The sequence below is a fragment of the Crocodylus porosus genome, unplaced genomic scaffold (assembly GCF_001723895.1).
Source record: "Crocodylus porosus isolate Cpor-Errol unplaced genomic scaffold, CroPor_comp1, whole genome shotgun sequence".
NCBI lineage: Eukaryota > Metazoa > Chordata > Crocodylia > Crocodylidae > Crocodylus > Crocodylus porosus.
Genome location: NW_017728918.1, coordinates 50272767 through 50286939, shown reverse-complemented (window position 1 = coordinate 50286939; position 14173 = coordinate 50272767). Strand labels below are relative to the sequence as shown.

Genomic DNA, 14173 nt, shown 5'->3' with positions numbered 1-14173 from the left:
GGAAGCTTTGTGACCGCTCAGATTTTGCTGAGTGATCCTCCCATGAGATGTCTGGGTAATTGAAGTCACCCGTAACAACCATGGTCCTAGTGCATGCGGCCTCAGCCAGTTCCCAGGTGAACTCCTGGTCAAGCTCTTGATTTTGGGTGGGAGGTCTGTAGTAGACTCCCACCATTGTGTCTGCTGTGCCATGTTTCCCACAGATTTTATCCCAGAGGGTCTCCAGTCCTCCATCCTGGTCACCAACATCAGCTTGCAGGGACACATAGCTTTCCTTAACATAGAGAGGTACACCTCTTGCCCCTTTTATCTACTCGATCCCTCCTGTACAGGGTATAGCCATCTATACCTGTGGTCCAGTCATGGGTGGAGTCCCACCAGGTCTCCATTATCCCTATGACATTGTAATTATTTGTGTTAAGTAGGAGAATGAGTTCCTCCTGCTTATTCCCCAAGTTCCTGGCATTCATGTACGGCAGGGAAGTGTCCCTTTGGGGGCTCTTGCCTTGCCTGCAGATTGTATCAGAGCTGGGCTCCCTTAATTGCCTTGGCCCGCTGGCTTTGCAAGGGTTGCTTAGCGGGCCAGCAGTGGCGGTAGTCCCCCAGTCCTCCAATGGGCTTAGTTTAAAGCCCGGTGGAACAGGTCAGCCAGTCTGGCTGAGAAGAGCCTCCTCCCCAGGGGAGAGAGGTGGAAGCCATCTCTTCCCAGCAGCTCGTTGTCTCTCTCGCCGAAGAGTGGGCTGTGGTCATGGAAGCCAAAGCCTTCCTGATGACACCAGTGCCCCAGTCTTTGGTTGACTACCTGACTCGTCCTCTCCCTCCTCTGCCCATACCCCAAGACTGGGAGGATTGAAGAGAACACCACCTGTGCCCCCAGACCCATTAGCCCCGCTCCCAAATCCCTGTAGCGCCTCATGACTCAGCTGGGAGAGCTCCAAGCCATGTCATTGGTGCCCACATGAATAAGGAGCATGGGATAGTGGTCTGTGGGCTGGAGGAGCTTAGGGAGCTCCTCGCTAGGAATTTCAAGGATATTGCTGTGAATAACCATTTTTAAATTGCCTACGTTTAGGATTTTTTTTTCTTTTGAACTTGAGCATTGAACCAATTAATTACTTCTTTTCCTAGTACAACTTTAATTAGGGCCTGGCTTAAATTGTGGATTCAGTTTGCAGTGGTGCAGTGGCTCCTTTAATCTTGTAATTCCCCTGACATGTGCCCTGCCACTAATTGGTGGAGGGGGCCAGCAGTCCCACCACTCACTGCTCACTCCTGATGGTTGGGAGGCAAAAACCGTGGTTTTAAATATGCCATGGTTTTTGCCTCATGCCTCTTGCTGTTGACCAGATGGGAGACAAAACCTGCAGCATATTTAAAATTGCAGTTTTTGCCTTCCAGCCATCAGGAGCAAGAGGTGAGCAGTGGGGCCAATGGCCCCTCCACCAATCAGTGGCAAAGGGACATGCAGGGTGGGGTGGGGGAGGAGGGATGAGGAGTCCAACATTAAAGGAGTCACCACACCACAAGCTGGGTTCGCAATTTGAACCAAGCCATAATTATAATTGTTACTAGCCAGGGTAGCGGTAATATAATACCATTTCCTTACGTTGGTTTCCAAATATGACTTAGTTTGTTTCTGGGTGAGAGGAGATGTCCAGTCTTCCAAGATTACAAATATAATATCAAGTAATGGCAATTATAGCTATCACGAATCTTATTTATTTGAGGGTCCTAAAGTGGCCTGCTGTGTGACTGAAAGAATAAAATAGGACTAGAAGAAGAATTATTCATTATAATCCTAGCTCCATCCCTCTGTTCCTTGTGATGCTGTGTAAATATACTTCTGTTTCTTGTGATGCTGTTTATATATCTGCCTCATTTTCACCATTTGGAAAATGAGAGTATTATGTTTGTTTCATACAGAAGTGTCGAGTGGACTATTTGTTATTTTATGTAAAATGCTAGGGTTATGTAAGAGGCTAAGAGATCTTAAAGAAGGACTATGTGTTATTATTATTACTTGGACTGAGACTATCACCTCATTTCACATATGCTACTGAAGGCCCAGTAGATGGGAACAGGTTTTATTCAGTACTATGCTGGACTGTGTCCAGTCATAAATTACTCCAAATTTTTCAGGTCCCGTGAAATGTTGAGACCTTTCATAGATTTCTCTTTCCAGTCTTTTCCTAGTCAAGATGTCATTAACTCTTCTGTCAGTGCTTTTCTCAAATCCTTATTAAAGATTTTTTTTTTTTATGTAGAAACTCACCCATTATCTACACCGAGACAGGGATTGCTCATGAGAGAATCCTCTGAAATCTTCACCATGTACAACCAAAAGATGCTCTTCCCACTCTTCTTCATTAAGCATAACCTGGCATGTGATGCCAGACCTAGAATTCAGTAGGCAAAATATGCTCGGGTGATCCTAGGAACTGGATCCTGCCATATGCTACAGGGCATTGCAAAAAACAAAAAAACCCAACCAAACAAAAAACCTAGTAGCTCTAGGCAGGTGTGTTAAACAGATCTTCTATATTTTTTTGAGGAGGCAGGAATAGGAGTGCTTACTATACCAGCTCTTCTTTGTCCCCCACCTCCTTCCCACACATTCCCTTATGCCAGCTTTTAAACAGACCTTGAGTTGCTAAGCCTTAGGAGCTGGAGTCTCAGCTTTGCTGAGATGCTGCTTGGGGGAAGACTAAGATGGAAGCTGGAGAACCAGAGAATAGAAGGGCATTTGAAGGATAGAGTGGGGAATGTCAGAAATAAATAGGCTCAAAATAGGGAGATACTGGGAGGTTCCTCACGTGCAGGGATGTGTTCTTGTAAAGGCACAAACAGCAGTGGCACAAATTTGTGCTGCTTCTTTGTACCCTGTCATATTCCCCTGCCTGTGCACTTCAGCGCACAGGAAATTGTCCTCAGGAAAGGTGGGGGTGACTGAAGCCATATCTGTGTAGGGCCCAGCACTCTTACCTGCTGTCCTGGTGTAGCAGGGGCACAGGTCCAGCAACATAGAACCTGGATGGCAGCCAAAGTGTTGCTCTAGACATCCAGTCCTTCATTTGTTCCAGCACAGGCTACTGACATGTGCTTTGCACCATTACTGCCTCAGAATATGTTTTTTGCTACTGAGATTTCCCAGCTGCAAATTCTGCCACTATGCTGCAAATATGCAGCATAAACCATGGTTTCACATTCCCTACGTGGAGTTTGTGGTGCCACAAACTGCACTCCCCTGCATGTGGCGACCCACCCACTGATCGTATTGAGTTTTTATAGGTATAGGTTTCAGAGGTGTATGGAAGGGACAAATGGGTGTCTGGGAGATGAATGATGGAGACTTTAAGGAAATGGAGGGGGAGAGAACTGAGGGTTCGAGGGTGGTGTGAGAGAAAGGAAAATGTGATATCAGGGGTAGGGTGACTGAGGGATATGGGAGGATTAACTTTGCTGGAGCTTTGTGGCATGTACTGGTGCATAGTAGGCATATTCCTAGATAGTTAAAATGAACCAAAAATAAGGTCTCCTTCCATTGTCTTAAATTGTGCAGAACCCTCTAATTTGCAGAGAGTAGAATTAATGACTCAGTACTACAAAGCTGTAACCTGCTGGTTGATTTTGTTGAGAGCACAAACCTTTTTGCAAAATGAGCTGTTGGTGTGTGCGCAGGCTGACTTAATCTTCACTGAATGTCATGCCATTTTCGATCAAGATCCTACAAAAGAAAGAAGCAGGTGAATGATTGGCAGTGCATCTACAAATTTGACTCAGACATCCATTTCTTTCCATTGTATGCTAAATAAGAAACCGTTTTGACACTATTGAGTTCCTTTTTGCACTTCTAAATTTGTTCAGGAGACATACCTGTTGGTATGGCAAACATAAGGGGTGGTTTGTGCAAACTTGACACAGAATACATGGAACTAAAAAGAGCAGCTGGTTTTGTTTATCTGCAGTTAAACAGGTGAAAGCAATACTGTTATATCAGAACTGTTTGGTGTGGTCAATTCTAATTGGCTTTATTATGATACTTGTCAAGACAGCATTTTTCTTTCTGTGTTAATCTTCACATTGCTTACAGTTAAATTGATTTGGAAGGCACTCACTTCTAGGCAATTGCCAGCTGGAAGAAAGCCACTGAAGAATCCCAACATTTTGCACAGATAGTAGTTCCTTAAGGAGAGACGGAAAGATGGCATGGTTACAAATGACTTCTGTAGGAGAGAACCAGTAAATGAGTCTTGGGTCATGAGGCATAAATATTATAGGATGCAGATTTGAATATCTAAGACAATTGTCTTCCATAATATGTATCCTTTGAACAATTATGATGGTACACTGCACAGAAGATTCTCCAGGTATGTGAAGAGTTAAAGAAGGGTCTGTTTCATTACTGAGTTTCAAATAATTTTATGGCATACCAGATTTTAAATCTTGTTTTTTTTCTTTTCGTGCTCACACAGATATGGGACTCCTATAGTTTTAGTCAGATGCATTTGGAACAATACCTTAGGGGACACCACAGTTTAACAAAATCATTACAACTGTTAAGTTAACTAAAACAATTTCATTATTAAAGACCACAGAGAAAAATAAATTAATAAAGAAAACAAAAGTAATAAACAAGTATTCCATTTCCCATTAATTTCATATATTTACCTGTAGACAGCTTTTAATTAAGATTATACCTTTTTTTAAGGTATAATCTACATTATATAATCTACTTAAAGAGTACTGTTTTAAGATGTATAATTTACTTAAAACATCCTCTCCTTTAAGGCCTCATATACCTGGAGAATCTTTTGCTTTATGTACTGTCATGGCTGTTCAAAGTGAACATACTGTGGAACAGAATCTCCTGTAGATACTTAAATGTGCATCATTGGAGGGGAGATGGGAGTGATGGAGGGAATGTTTTACCTAAATGAATCAAGATTAAAGGTTTTTATTTCCAAAATAATAGTGATTTTGGCTTAATGTATGTTTATACAATTTAGCTTATATTCCGTCTAAGGTTAGGAGAAACCCGTTTGCTTTATTATAGATAACATACCATTTTAAAATGATCTTACCACAGTATTATAAAACCAAAGGAGGTATTTAAAAAGTTATTTCTTAAAAGAAGCCATTCAGGGATATGTCTTGAGACAGGCAAATAAATGACTATTAGAAATTCATGTTCATATACTATTTATCTCTGTTCACCAGTGTTAGCAAATCTTTTCTCTCTAAGAATACAGACTAAACCATTCTGGTGTTTAACAAGAGAAGCTCTTGCTATTTAAAATCATAGAAGCATTTCAGCATTCCATTAATATCATTACAGAAAAAAAAAATCAAATCAAATCTCTTGACATTTATTTTGGCAAACTTTCTCCAATATTAGGTGCTGCAGGTCTGACAATGTGATTGTACCAGAATAAAGCTTCTTTATGTTGTAAAAGATTACTTTTGTTCTTTGTCTTCTTGCCGCTGTTTGCTTACTTGAAAGCAATGAGATGAACATGCTGGGACAAAATGAGAATGAGAGTGCTGCTGAAGTTGAGACAGGAGCATATTACACTGCTTTCTTCATTCTGAAAGAGATGTATATTCTTCTTTGTTCACAGTTACAGTAGAAGTACAAGATACTCTTTTTGAGGGCTTTATGAAACCTAAATATTCACTGCTGTCACCCTTTTGTTGACTCAACTCCTTGATGTGATCATCCCAGCAATATTATCAACTTCTAAATCCACAAATTATCTTTATTTGTGGATGAGGGGACTCTTGAAACAGCTTTAAGGTTTAGAGTTCTAACTCGTCCTTGAGTTTAGCAAATTTTTTTTGTGATATTCATTTTTGTTAGGGCTTAATAGGAGTTGAAGTTACAAGTGTTAGTTTAGTGGTGAAAGGTTAATTTAGTTGGGATCAACACTTTTTTTTAAATCATCAAGCACAACTTCAGCTCACTAATCTAGTCAATTTAATATTATAATTGTTGTATTGAGTCTATATATCCATCTAACTGAAAAACATAATCAAAAGTCTGCATAAAATACATTATGCTAGGAAGTTGTTGTATGTAGCAGGCAATCTCTGTAAAACAAGAGAGCTTTCCAATTCTTTTTACTTAGTCAAGCAACACCATCCTAATTGTACCTATTGTACTCAGACTGAATTTCACTTGACTAATTGAATGTGTTTGAATCAAGGCTATAGCTAGAAGTGCTATTCAAATATGCAATTACAATGCAGCTGACTTCATTATTTCCTAAGCAAGCAAAAATGCAAGGAAGATTCTATTCCCTTTGAAGTCAGTGGTAAAACTTTCATTGGTCTAGTCAAAGAATTGTAATCTGTGTTTAAATCTCAAAGACCTGTCATCATGTTTATGCTGTAAAAGAGGACAGGGATGTGTTTATGTCACCAAAAAAATGGAGCTATAAGGGTCACAGGAAGTGTAAATGCTTGTTCACAATTTTGTCCTCTGTGTTCAGAATCCATTTCTTACAAAAATGTATGCAAAATGGGAGCAGAACACACAGAAGAAAGGGAAGAATCTGGGCATAGTCACTGTAATTTTTCCTTCTATTTTTGACTCATAATAGAAAATATGCTGAAAAACTGTCTACTGCCTTGTGCCTTTAAATACATACACTCCAGAAATACAGAGTTTTTAAAATTTTTAATAATACTTGTGGGGTTTTCTAGGGTAGTAGCAAGTCAAAAACCAAAGGAAAACTTTTCTTCAAAAGACTTAATATTGCAGATCATTGAATTGATTTATGAAGCAGGGAAAAATCACATATTAAGTAGCATGAATTCTATACATTTTATATAAATAGACAATACATTTTTTCATTCACAGAGCACAAAAACACATTACACAGGCACAACTTACGTGGAGAAAGGATTTACTAATTGTTACGAATAAAATTTGTATAAATTGATAAAGTGTAGTAAGTGCTATGAACTAATGAAGCTTAATAAGCATATTCATATCAACTTCACCCTATCTTTTTTCAGATGCACATGTACAGCAGGCTGGACAGGGTCACAGTGTAATGAAGATATAAATGAATGTGATTCTGACCCATGCTTGAATGGAGGGACTTGCTATGAGTCTGTTGTCCAGGGGCAGTTTATATGCCTTTGTCCTCCATTTTATACTGGAGACTCTTGCCAGCAGCGCTACAACCCCTGTGACCCACACTACAATCCATGTATAAACAATTCAACCTGCCTGGCACAGGCTGATGGCACTCCATTGTGTGTTTGCAAAAAAGGTAAGAATTGGCATAAAGTATTTTCCTATTGTCAGTGTGTGAGTGTTAGACATCCTATTAAATAATTAAAAAGTTGCAATTGTGTTGGATTTTAAGACATTGTTACCAAAATAACTAATACTTTGTAGTTTAATAGAACTTTCCAGTGATCTTGAAAATGTTTAATGCATTGTATTTCACATAGCACTCCATTGTGTGTTTGTAAAAAAGATAAGAATTGACACAGAATACAAAATGTTTTCCAATTGTCAGTTTGTGAGTGGCAAAACTGGGGCCAGTTTTGCTCAATATCTTCATCAGTGACCTAGAAGATGGGATGGAGTGTAGCCTCAGCAAGTTTACAGATAACACAGAGCTAAGGGAAGTAGTATATATGCTGGAGGGTAGGGCTAGGATTCAGAGAGACCTCTACAAATTGAAGGATTGGACCACAAGAAATCTCATGAGGTTCAATAAGGACTCTTTAGCCTGGAAAAGCGCAGGCTCAGGGGTGATCTGATGGCCACCTATAAGTTTATCAGGGTGACCACCAGGATCTGGGTGAATGTCTGTTCACCAGAGCGCCCCAAGGGATGACGAGGTTGAACGGTCACAAACTCCTGAAAGACCGTTTCAGGCTGGACATAAGGAAGAATTTCTTTACTGTCCGAGCCCCCAAGGTCTAGAACAGTCTGCCAGTGGAGGTGGTTCAAGCACCTACATTGAACACCTTCAAGAGTAAATTGGATGCTTATCTTGCTGGGATCCTATGACCCCAGCTGACTTCCTGCCCTTTGGGCAGGGGGCTGGACTCGATGATCTCCTGAGGTCCCCTCCAGCCCTAATGTCTGTGAAATCTATGAAAGGAAAAATGCAAAGTCTTGCACCTTGGATTGAACAATCCCATGCACCAGCACAGGCTGGGGACTGACTGATGAAGCAGCAGCTCTGCATAAAAGGACCTGGGGTTACAGTGAACAAACAGCAAGCTGAATATGAGCCAGCAATGTTCCCTTGTTGCGAAAAAGGCTAATGGTATACTTGGAAGCATTAGTAGGAGTATTGCCAGCAGATCAAGGGAAGACATTATTCACCTCTTCAGCACTGGTGAGACCACATCTGAAGCTCTGTGTCCAGTTTTGGGCCCTTCACTACAGAAAGGATGTGGACAAATTGGAGAGAGTCCAGTACAGGGTAATGAAAATGGTTAGGGAGCTGATGCACATGACTTCTGAGGACAGGCTAAGGGAAATGGACTTATTTAGTTTGGAGAAGAGAAGACTGAGGGTGGATTTAATAGCAGCCTACATCTACCCAAAGGGTAGTTCCAAAGAGGATGGAGCTAGAGAATACAAAGAGCAATGACCTCAAGCTGCAGCAAGGGAAGTTTAGGTTAGATATTAGGAAAAGATGTCTCACTAGAAGGGTAGTAAAACACTGGAGCAGGTTACCCAGAGAGGTTTTGGAATCTCCATCCTTGAAGGTTTTTAGGACCCAAATAGACAAAGCCTTGGTTGGGATGATATAACTGGTAGTGGGCCTGCTTCGATCAAGGGGTTGAACTAGGTAACCTCTTGAGATCTCTTCCAACCCTAAAATGATTCCATGATGACTATTAAGTATTATTACTTATTTGGAAAAGGTCACTACTGAATGCTGAAAAACAGGTCTCATTAATTTTGGAAATGAGCTGCTCACAAAATGGTGGCATTAATATTTTTGAGCATAGTTTAAAAGAACACTTTAGGTATAAAATGATGCCTTTGCAGTCTTCTTTGGAAATGAAATGTAAAGAGTATTGACATTTTTAAATAAAATTTCCTAGAAACAAATAAAACAAACAAACAATTTGTGTTAAAACATCTTTGTGCATAATTTTAATTTCAACAGGTACAAAAATCTTACCTCTTAAAGTATGAAACCTTTTAGCTGAACAGCTCAATAAATCACTAATGTAAAATTTTAACAAATATTGGAAAAATGAAGAAATTCCATTATTAGCCTAGTGCCCTGTCCTGTCAAAACAATAGAGTTGATCATTTGGGCCTCTATCAAACGAATTAGAGGCTAAAAAGGCAACTTAATACAGGCTGATTTCATGGAAGCTAGGTCTGGCAAAGAAATACGTTGTGTTTTGCAGGGAATTGAGAGCACAAGTTCTGGTTCATAAAAGCAATTGTGATGATGCTTATACACTTGGATTCTTGACGTCATCTGACTAATAAATAAAATCAAATAAGATTAAATGACTAGCATTACAGTCAATTAACAGGGCACACAATAGATTGATTAAAAACTGGCTGAGAGACAGAGCTCAGAACGTATTTGTTAATGCGGAACTATAAATGAGTGGGTCAGTTACTTATATGATACCCAGAGAAACATTCTTGGTCAACACTATTCGGCATTTTTATGTACTATCAAGACAATACTCTAAAATCTTTACTAGTAAAGTCTGTAGATGACAAAGGATGGTTGGGTTGTTAATGTGAACGCAAGTTGCACATTAGAGTAGTCTTATTTGCCTGGTTAAATACTCACCATCCAACAAAATTAGTTTGAAAACAAGCAAATGCAAGGTGTTACATCTAGGAGCTAAGAAAATAGATTATCTATGCATAGCTGAGGGATTGTTGAAAAATGGTGCCTCAGAAATAACTCGAAGTTCATTAGAGAGAATTTCATCAGCATGAGATTGCAGTGTAGTTTTGTGGCTAAAATGGCTAATTGCAACTGTTAGGTTTCTAAAACTGAAAATATCAAGTAGAAGTGGTTAAATGAATTTGCCTTTGTACACAGGATTGAGGAGATCCCCCCTACCCCCAACTCCTAGAATATTATGTCTAGTTTGGGTATACACAGTTTAGGAAGGGTATGGAAATTTCAGAGAGCACTCAAAGAAGGGACAAAAAAGATAGGCAGGCTGGAAAACATGTCTTATGATGCTAGCTAAGGCGTTCAAACTATTCAGTTTAATAAGAAGCTGGAAAGAAATTTAATTGCTATATTCGGTCATTACAGATGGCAGACACAGCTGATAATTGGGGCCTTTTCAGTCTTGTTGACAAAGGTATAATAAAAGCCAATGGCTGGAAGTTGAAGGTAGAGAAATTTAATCATCAAATAAGTTGCAGTTTCTTAACCCTGAGATTAATTAAACATCAGAATACCTTTTCAAGTGAAATGGCGGACTTGCCATTAGGCATCTTTCTAAGTGACATTTTTTCAGATTTAGGGAGCAATTCTATGGTGTATGTATGCAAGAAAACAGACTAGAGCATTATCAGTAGTCTTTTCTGCCTTTGGAGTTCATAAAGTGTAAAAAGATTAAACCTCGTGCTTTGAGTCCATAAAATGTGTCATATTTAAATGTAGGAGCCTGGTCTGTTCAGGGGAGAAAAAGGAGAGAGGCTAACCATTTTATTTCTGTTATAGAACAAGTTCTTTAGAAAGTGTAGCGATGTAATAGGGCCAGTGTAACAGAGGTGGCCGTCATCGCTCCCTCTCACCCTCCCCTGGTAGAGACTCAGTTCGTGCTCTGCTCTGTTTCTAAGGAATCCTTTCTGTGTTCTTGCCTGTCACTCCTTGATCTTATTGAGAAACTTGAAAAGGGAGGCTACCAAAGTGTCTTAGAGCAAGCCATAACCTGTCCTCTTTACCCCTGGATCCCTCTCAGACTCTGCTGTTCCCAATCAATTATTCTTTCCTGCTAGGTGGGCCCTCTTCACCCAAACACACCACCAAGGGCACCCATTACAGATGACCTCCATCTTCCCCTATACCCGGGCCCATGCTTCATAGGTGTATTAGTCAAACAATTCAGTGGGCCCTATGCCCCAATCTCTCATCCACCTTTTCAGTCTCTTGTCATTCTCTGGCCCTCTTGCATCTGGGATTTCTCTAGCCAATCTCTGCCCTTTGTTTGGGTACTGGGCGCTCATTAACCCCATTTCTTCCCCTCCTGGGCTGTGGATTCCTTATCACTGCCTCTCCTGTGGAGCTATACTACCACTTGTCCTCTCCCCGCCATTCCCTGGCAGCCTCAAAGCTTATATACTTTACAGGCACTACTGGGACCTCCTGACCTTCCATACAGTCCCAAACCTAGACCACCAGTTAAACCTCAAGCCAAAACCTTTTGAATATGAATATTAAGTTGCTATAACGTAATTATCTAAGCACCCTGGCTCTCTTCTGCAATCCCTATCCACACAGAGTCTAACCCCCTGCCAGCCCTTAGCTCCTTACTGACATCTCTCTGTGATAGCAAGATCTGTATTGAGCTCTTATCAGCAAGCATCTTACTGTAGAACTCCTTCTCCTTCAGCCTCCAGGGTCAGATTTCCTGTTTATATGCCACAGAGCCCTGCACACCTTGTGGTCAGGTGACTCCCTGGGCTGTTTTCAGGTTCCTTTAATGAGCTTTGCTTACTGGCCTTCAGGGTAGCCTATAGTATCAGATCTAACAGTAGTTTTGCCTTGTCTCTCACACAAGACTGTCTCGTACTACTGCCAGGGATCTACTTGCACTGCAGTATCTGTGCCTACCACAGCAATAAGCACTTTCCATTCTGTGGGCTTTGGCTGCCTATTCCATTACAGCTAGCCCCATTCTTTACTACCTGAGTAGAGTTTCCCCTATTTCCTGCACTCTAAGTAACAGGAGCCATAGGCTCTCTGTTAAACTATGATGCTTGTATACTCTATATTCAAGTTTTGTCATTTTAGTTTTGCTTGCATTCCTCTCTGTACAGCACCTCATATTGTTTTATTCATATTCAAAGGGGAACAAGACAGTCACAGTGAATTAATTCTTTTTTTAAACATATTTCTGTTCATAGACTCCATTCCAAGGGAGAAAAAAAGTTAATGTTGAAGCCAATCTTAGTTATTAAAAAATCTATTTCATTGTACCATAAGGAGAAGAACATTGCAGTGCTAGTGTCATTGCAAATAAATTCCTCCACCAGCCCTGAGAAACAAGGGGAAATACTGATAATTCATGGAAATGGTTCAGACAGTGTTTTGAACTATATGCTAAAGCCACAGGAGCAAGTAAACTGGAGGATGAGCAAAAGATTATTCTGCTCTTTACAGTGCAGCACTGCTATAAAATACATTCCATGAAGATGGTAGCATGGAAAGAGAGAACATCTTACCAGAAATAATTAAATTGTTTGAGAAACATTGTGTTCCTGAGGGGGAAATTTCTTACAAAAGATATGTTCAGGATGAGAACACAGAATGAAGGAGAAACCATGAAGAAGTTTGTCACAGACTTAAACTTAAAAAGCCAGGCCTGGAAGTATGGAGTATTACAAGACTCTCATTAAAGCCCAGATTGTCCTGGGATGTAGTATTAAAAAGAACAAAACAAAACAAAAATGAACAGTTACTTAGGGAGATGGATCAATAAAGAAAGAAAAAAATATACATGGCAAGGAAGGGAACAAACAAAAACACAAATAAACAGCCCTAAGAAAGGCACTGAGTATATGACTGTCAGTATCATAACTAAATCATCAGGCAAATGTTCACAGTAATTGAATTGGCCAAGCACTGATGCATGTATAGCAAGGAATAATGCCAATGATATGGCGATCAGCATGAGTTTTTCCAATGCTATAGAAAAAACCCAGTATTAAGACAAGCATGTATTAACTAATCACAAACTACTAAAAAGAACTTGGAGAAGTTTCACCTACAGTACATGAGCTACTTTGAAAATTTAAATATATGAATTGAGTTCTAATCTGAACTTCCCAGTTCCTTCTATCAATATACAGTCTAATACTATGGAATAAATAGATGTGTGAATATGATAAAAAGCTATATCTTCAGGTACACAGAATAAACTAAAACCAAAACCAATAAAGATGAAATGCTGCAAGCAGTGATACAAACTTCAATTAAAGGAGAGGGAGGGAAAGACACACACAAATATTCTCAATGACATATTCCCAATAAAAAAATGAACTCCTGAAGGATATAGAAACTGATTTTTTCCAGTGATGAGAAGGAAAATATTAGAATGAACACATGAAGGAAGCCTTGAAATGGTCAATTCAAAAAGGATAATAAGAGATGTATTTTGACCACAGGTGACTAGAAACATCCAAAAAATGGTGAACAAAGGGCACAACACATCAGAAGTATGGAGATGCTTAGGAGAAAGAAACACTGATACCAGATAAACAAGTAATAACTTCATAGGGCAAAGTCTGAATTAATGTGTTCAGCCTCAGAAGAGATGACCACCCATTTGTAATAATCCCAATCATCAGTTTCCCTGGAGAAGTCACGTTGAATGATACTACAACTGGAACAGTTCTCAGATGCAAAGCTGCATGATGGAATTCCAAAGGTAGGAACTGATAACAGATCATAGCTGCAGGAATTCCTAGATCTTGCAACACTGTATGACTTTCCTCTAGATGCAAATAACAACACCAAATAGGTAAGGGATTACTTTAATGCAGGATGTATATAGAGAAGAATTTGCAAGGGATGGAGAATATCCATTATTTGGTGCTACATAGATCCTAAAGATATATAAATAATCAATTACCAACTGTGAGTAAAAAAAGAAAAAATGACTAAGGGGCCCATCAGTGTTGAAGGATAAAAAAGCATAAGCATACAAAAATATTACAGCAAAGCAGCGCCACCATTTTAATGGTTAAACACACAGGATTTGGCAAAATGCACACTAGCCAGAAAATTATATTGATGTCGATGTTAGAGAAGATATACCTCACTTAAACGCCCGTGGGGAGGAGGCTCTTCTCAGCCAGGCTGGCACAGGCTTTAAACTAAGTCCGCTGGGGGATGGGGGGACTACTGCCACTGCTGGCCCAATGAGCAACCCTTGCAAAGCCAGCAGACCAAGGCACTTAAGGGAGCCCACCCCTGCCCCA

General features: G+C 39.9%; 1 protein-coding gene across 1 annotated transcript in view; it reads left to right on the top strand.

Annotated features, from left to right (window-relative positions):
- The window catches only part of LOC109311767 (protein eyes shut homolog), a 144259-nt gene that overhangs the window by 113602 nt on the left and 16484 nt on the right, over positions 1 to 14173 (top strand). Inside the window, exon 4 of the mRNA XM_019537598.1 lies at positions 7018 to 7277. Coding sequence (XP_019393143.1) covers positions 7018 to 7277 — 260 coding nt within the window. The remainder of the gene's footprint in view (positions 1 to 7017; positions 7278 to 14173) is intronic.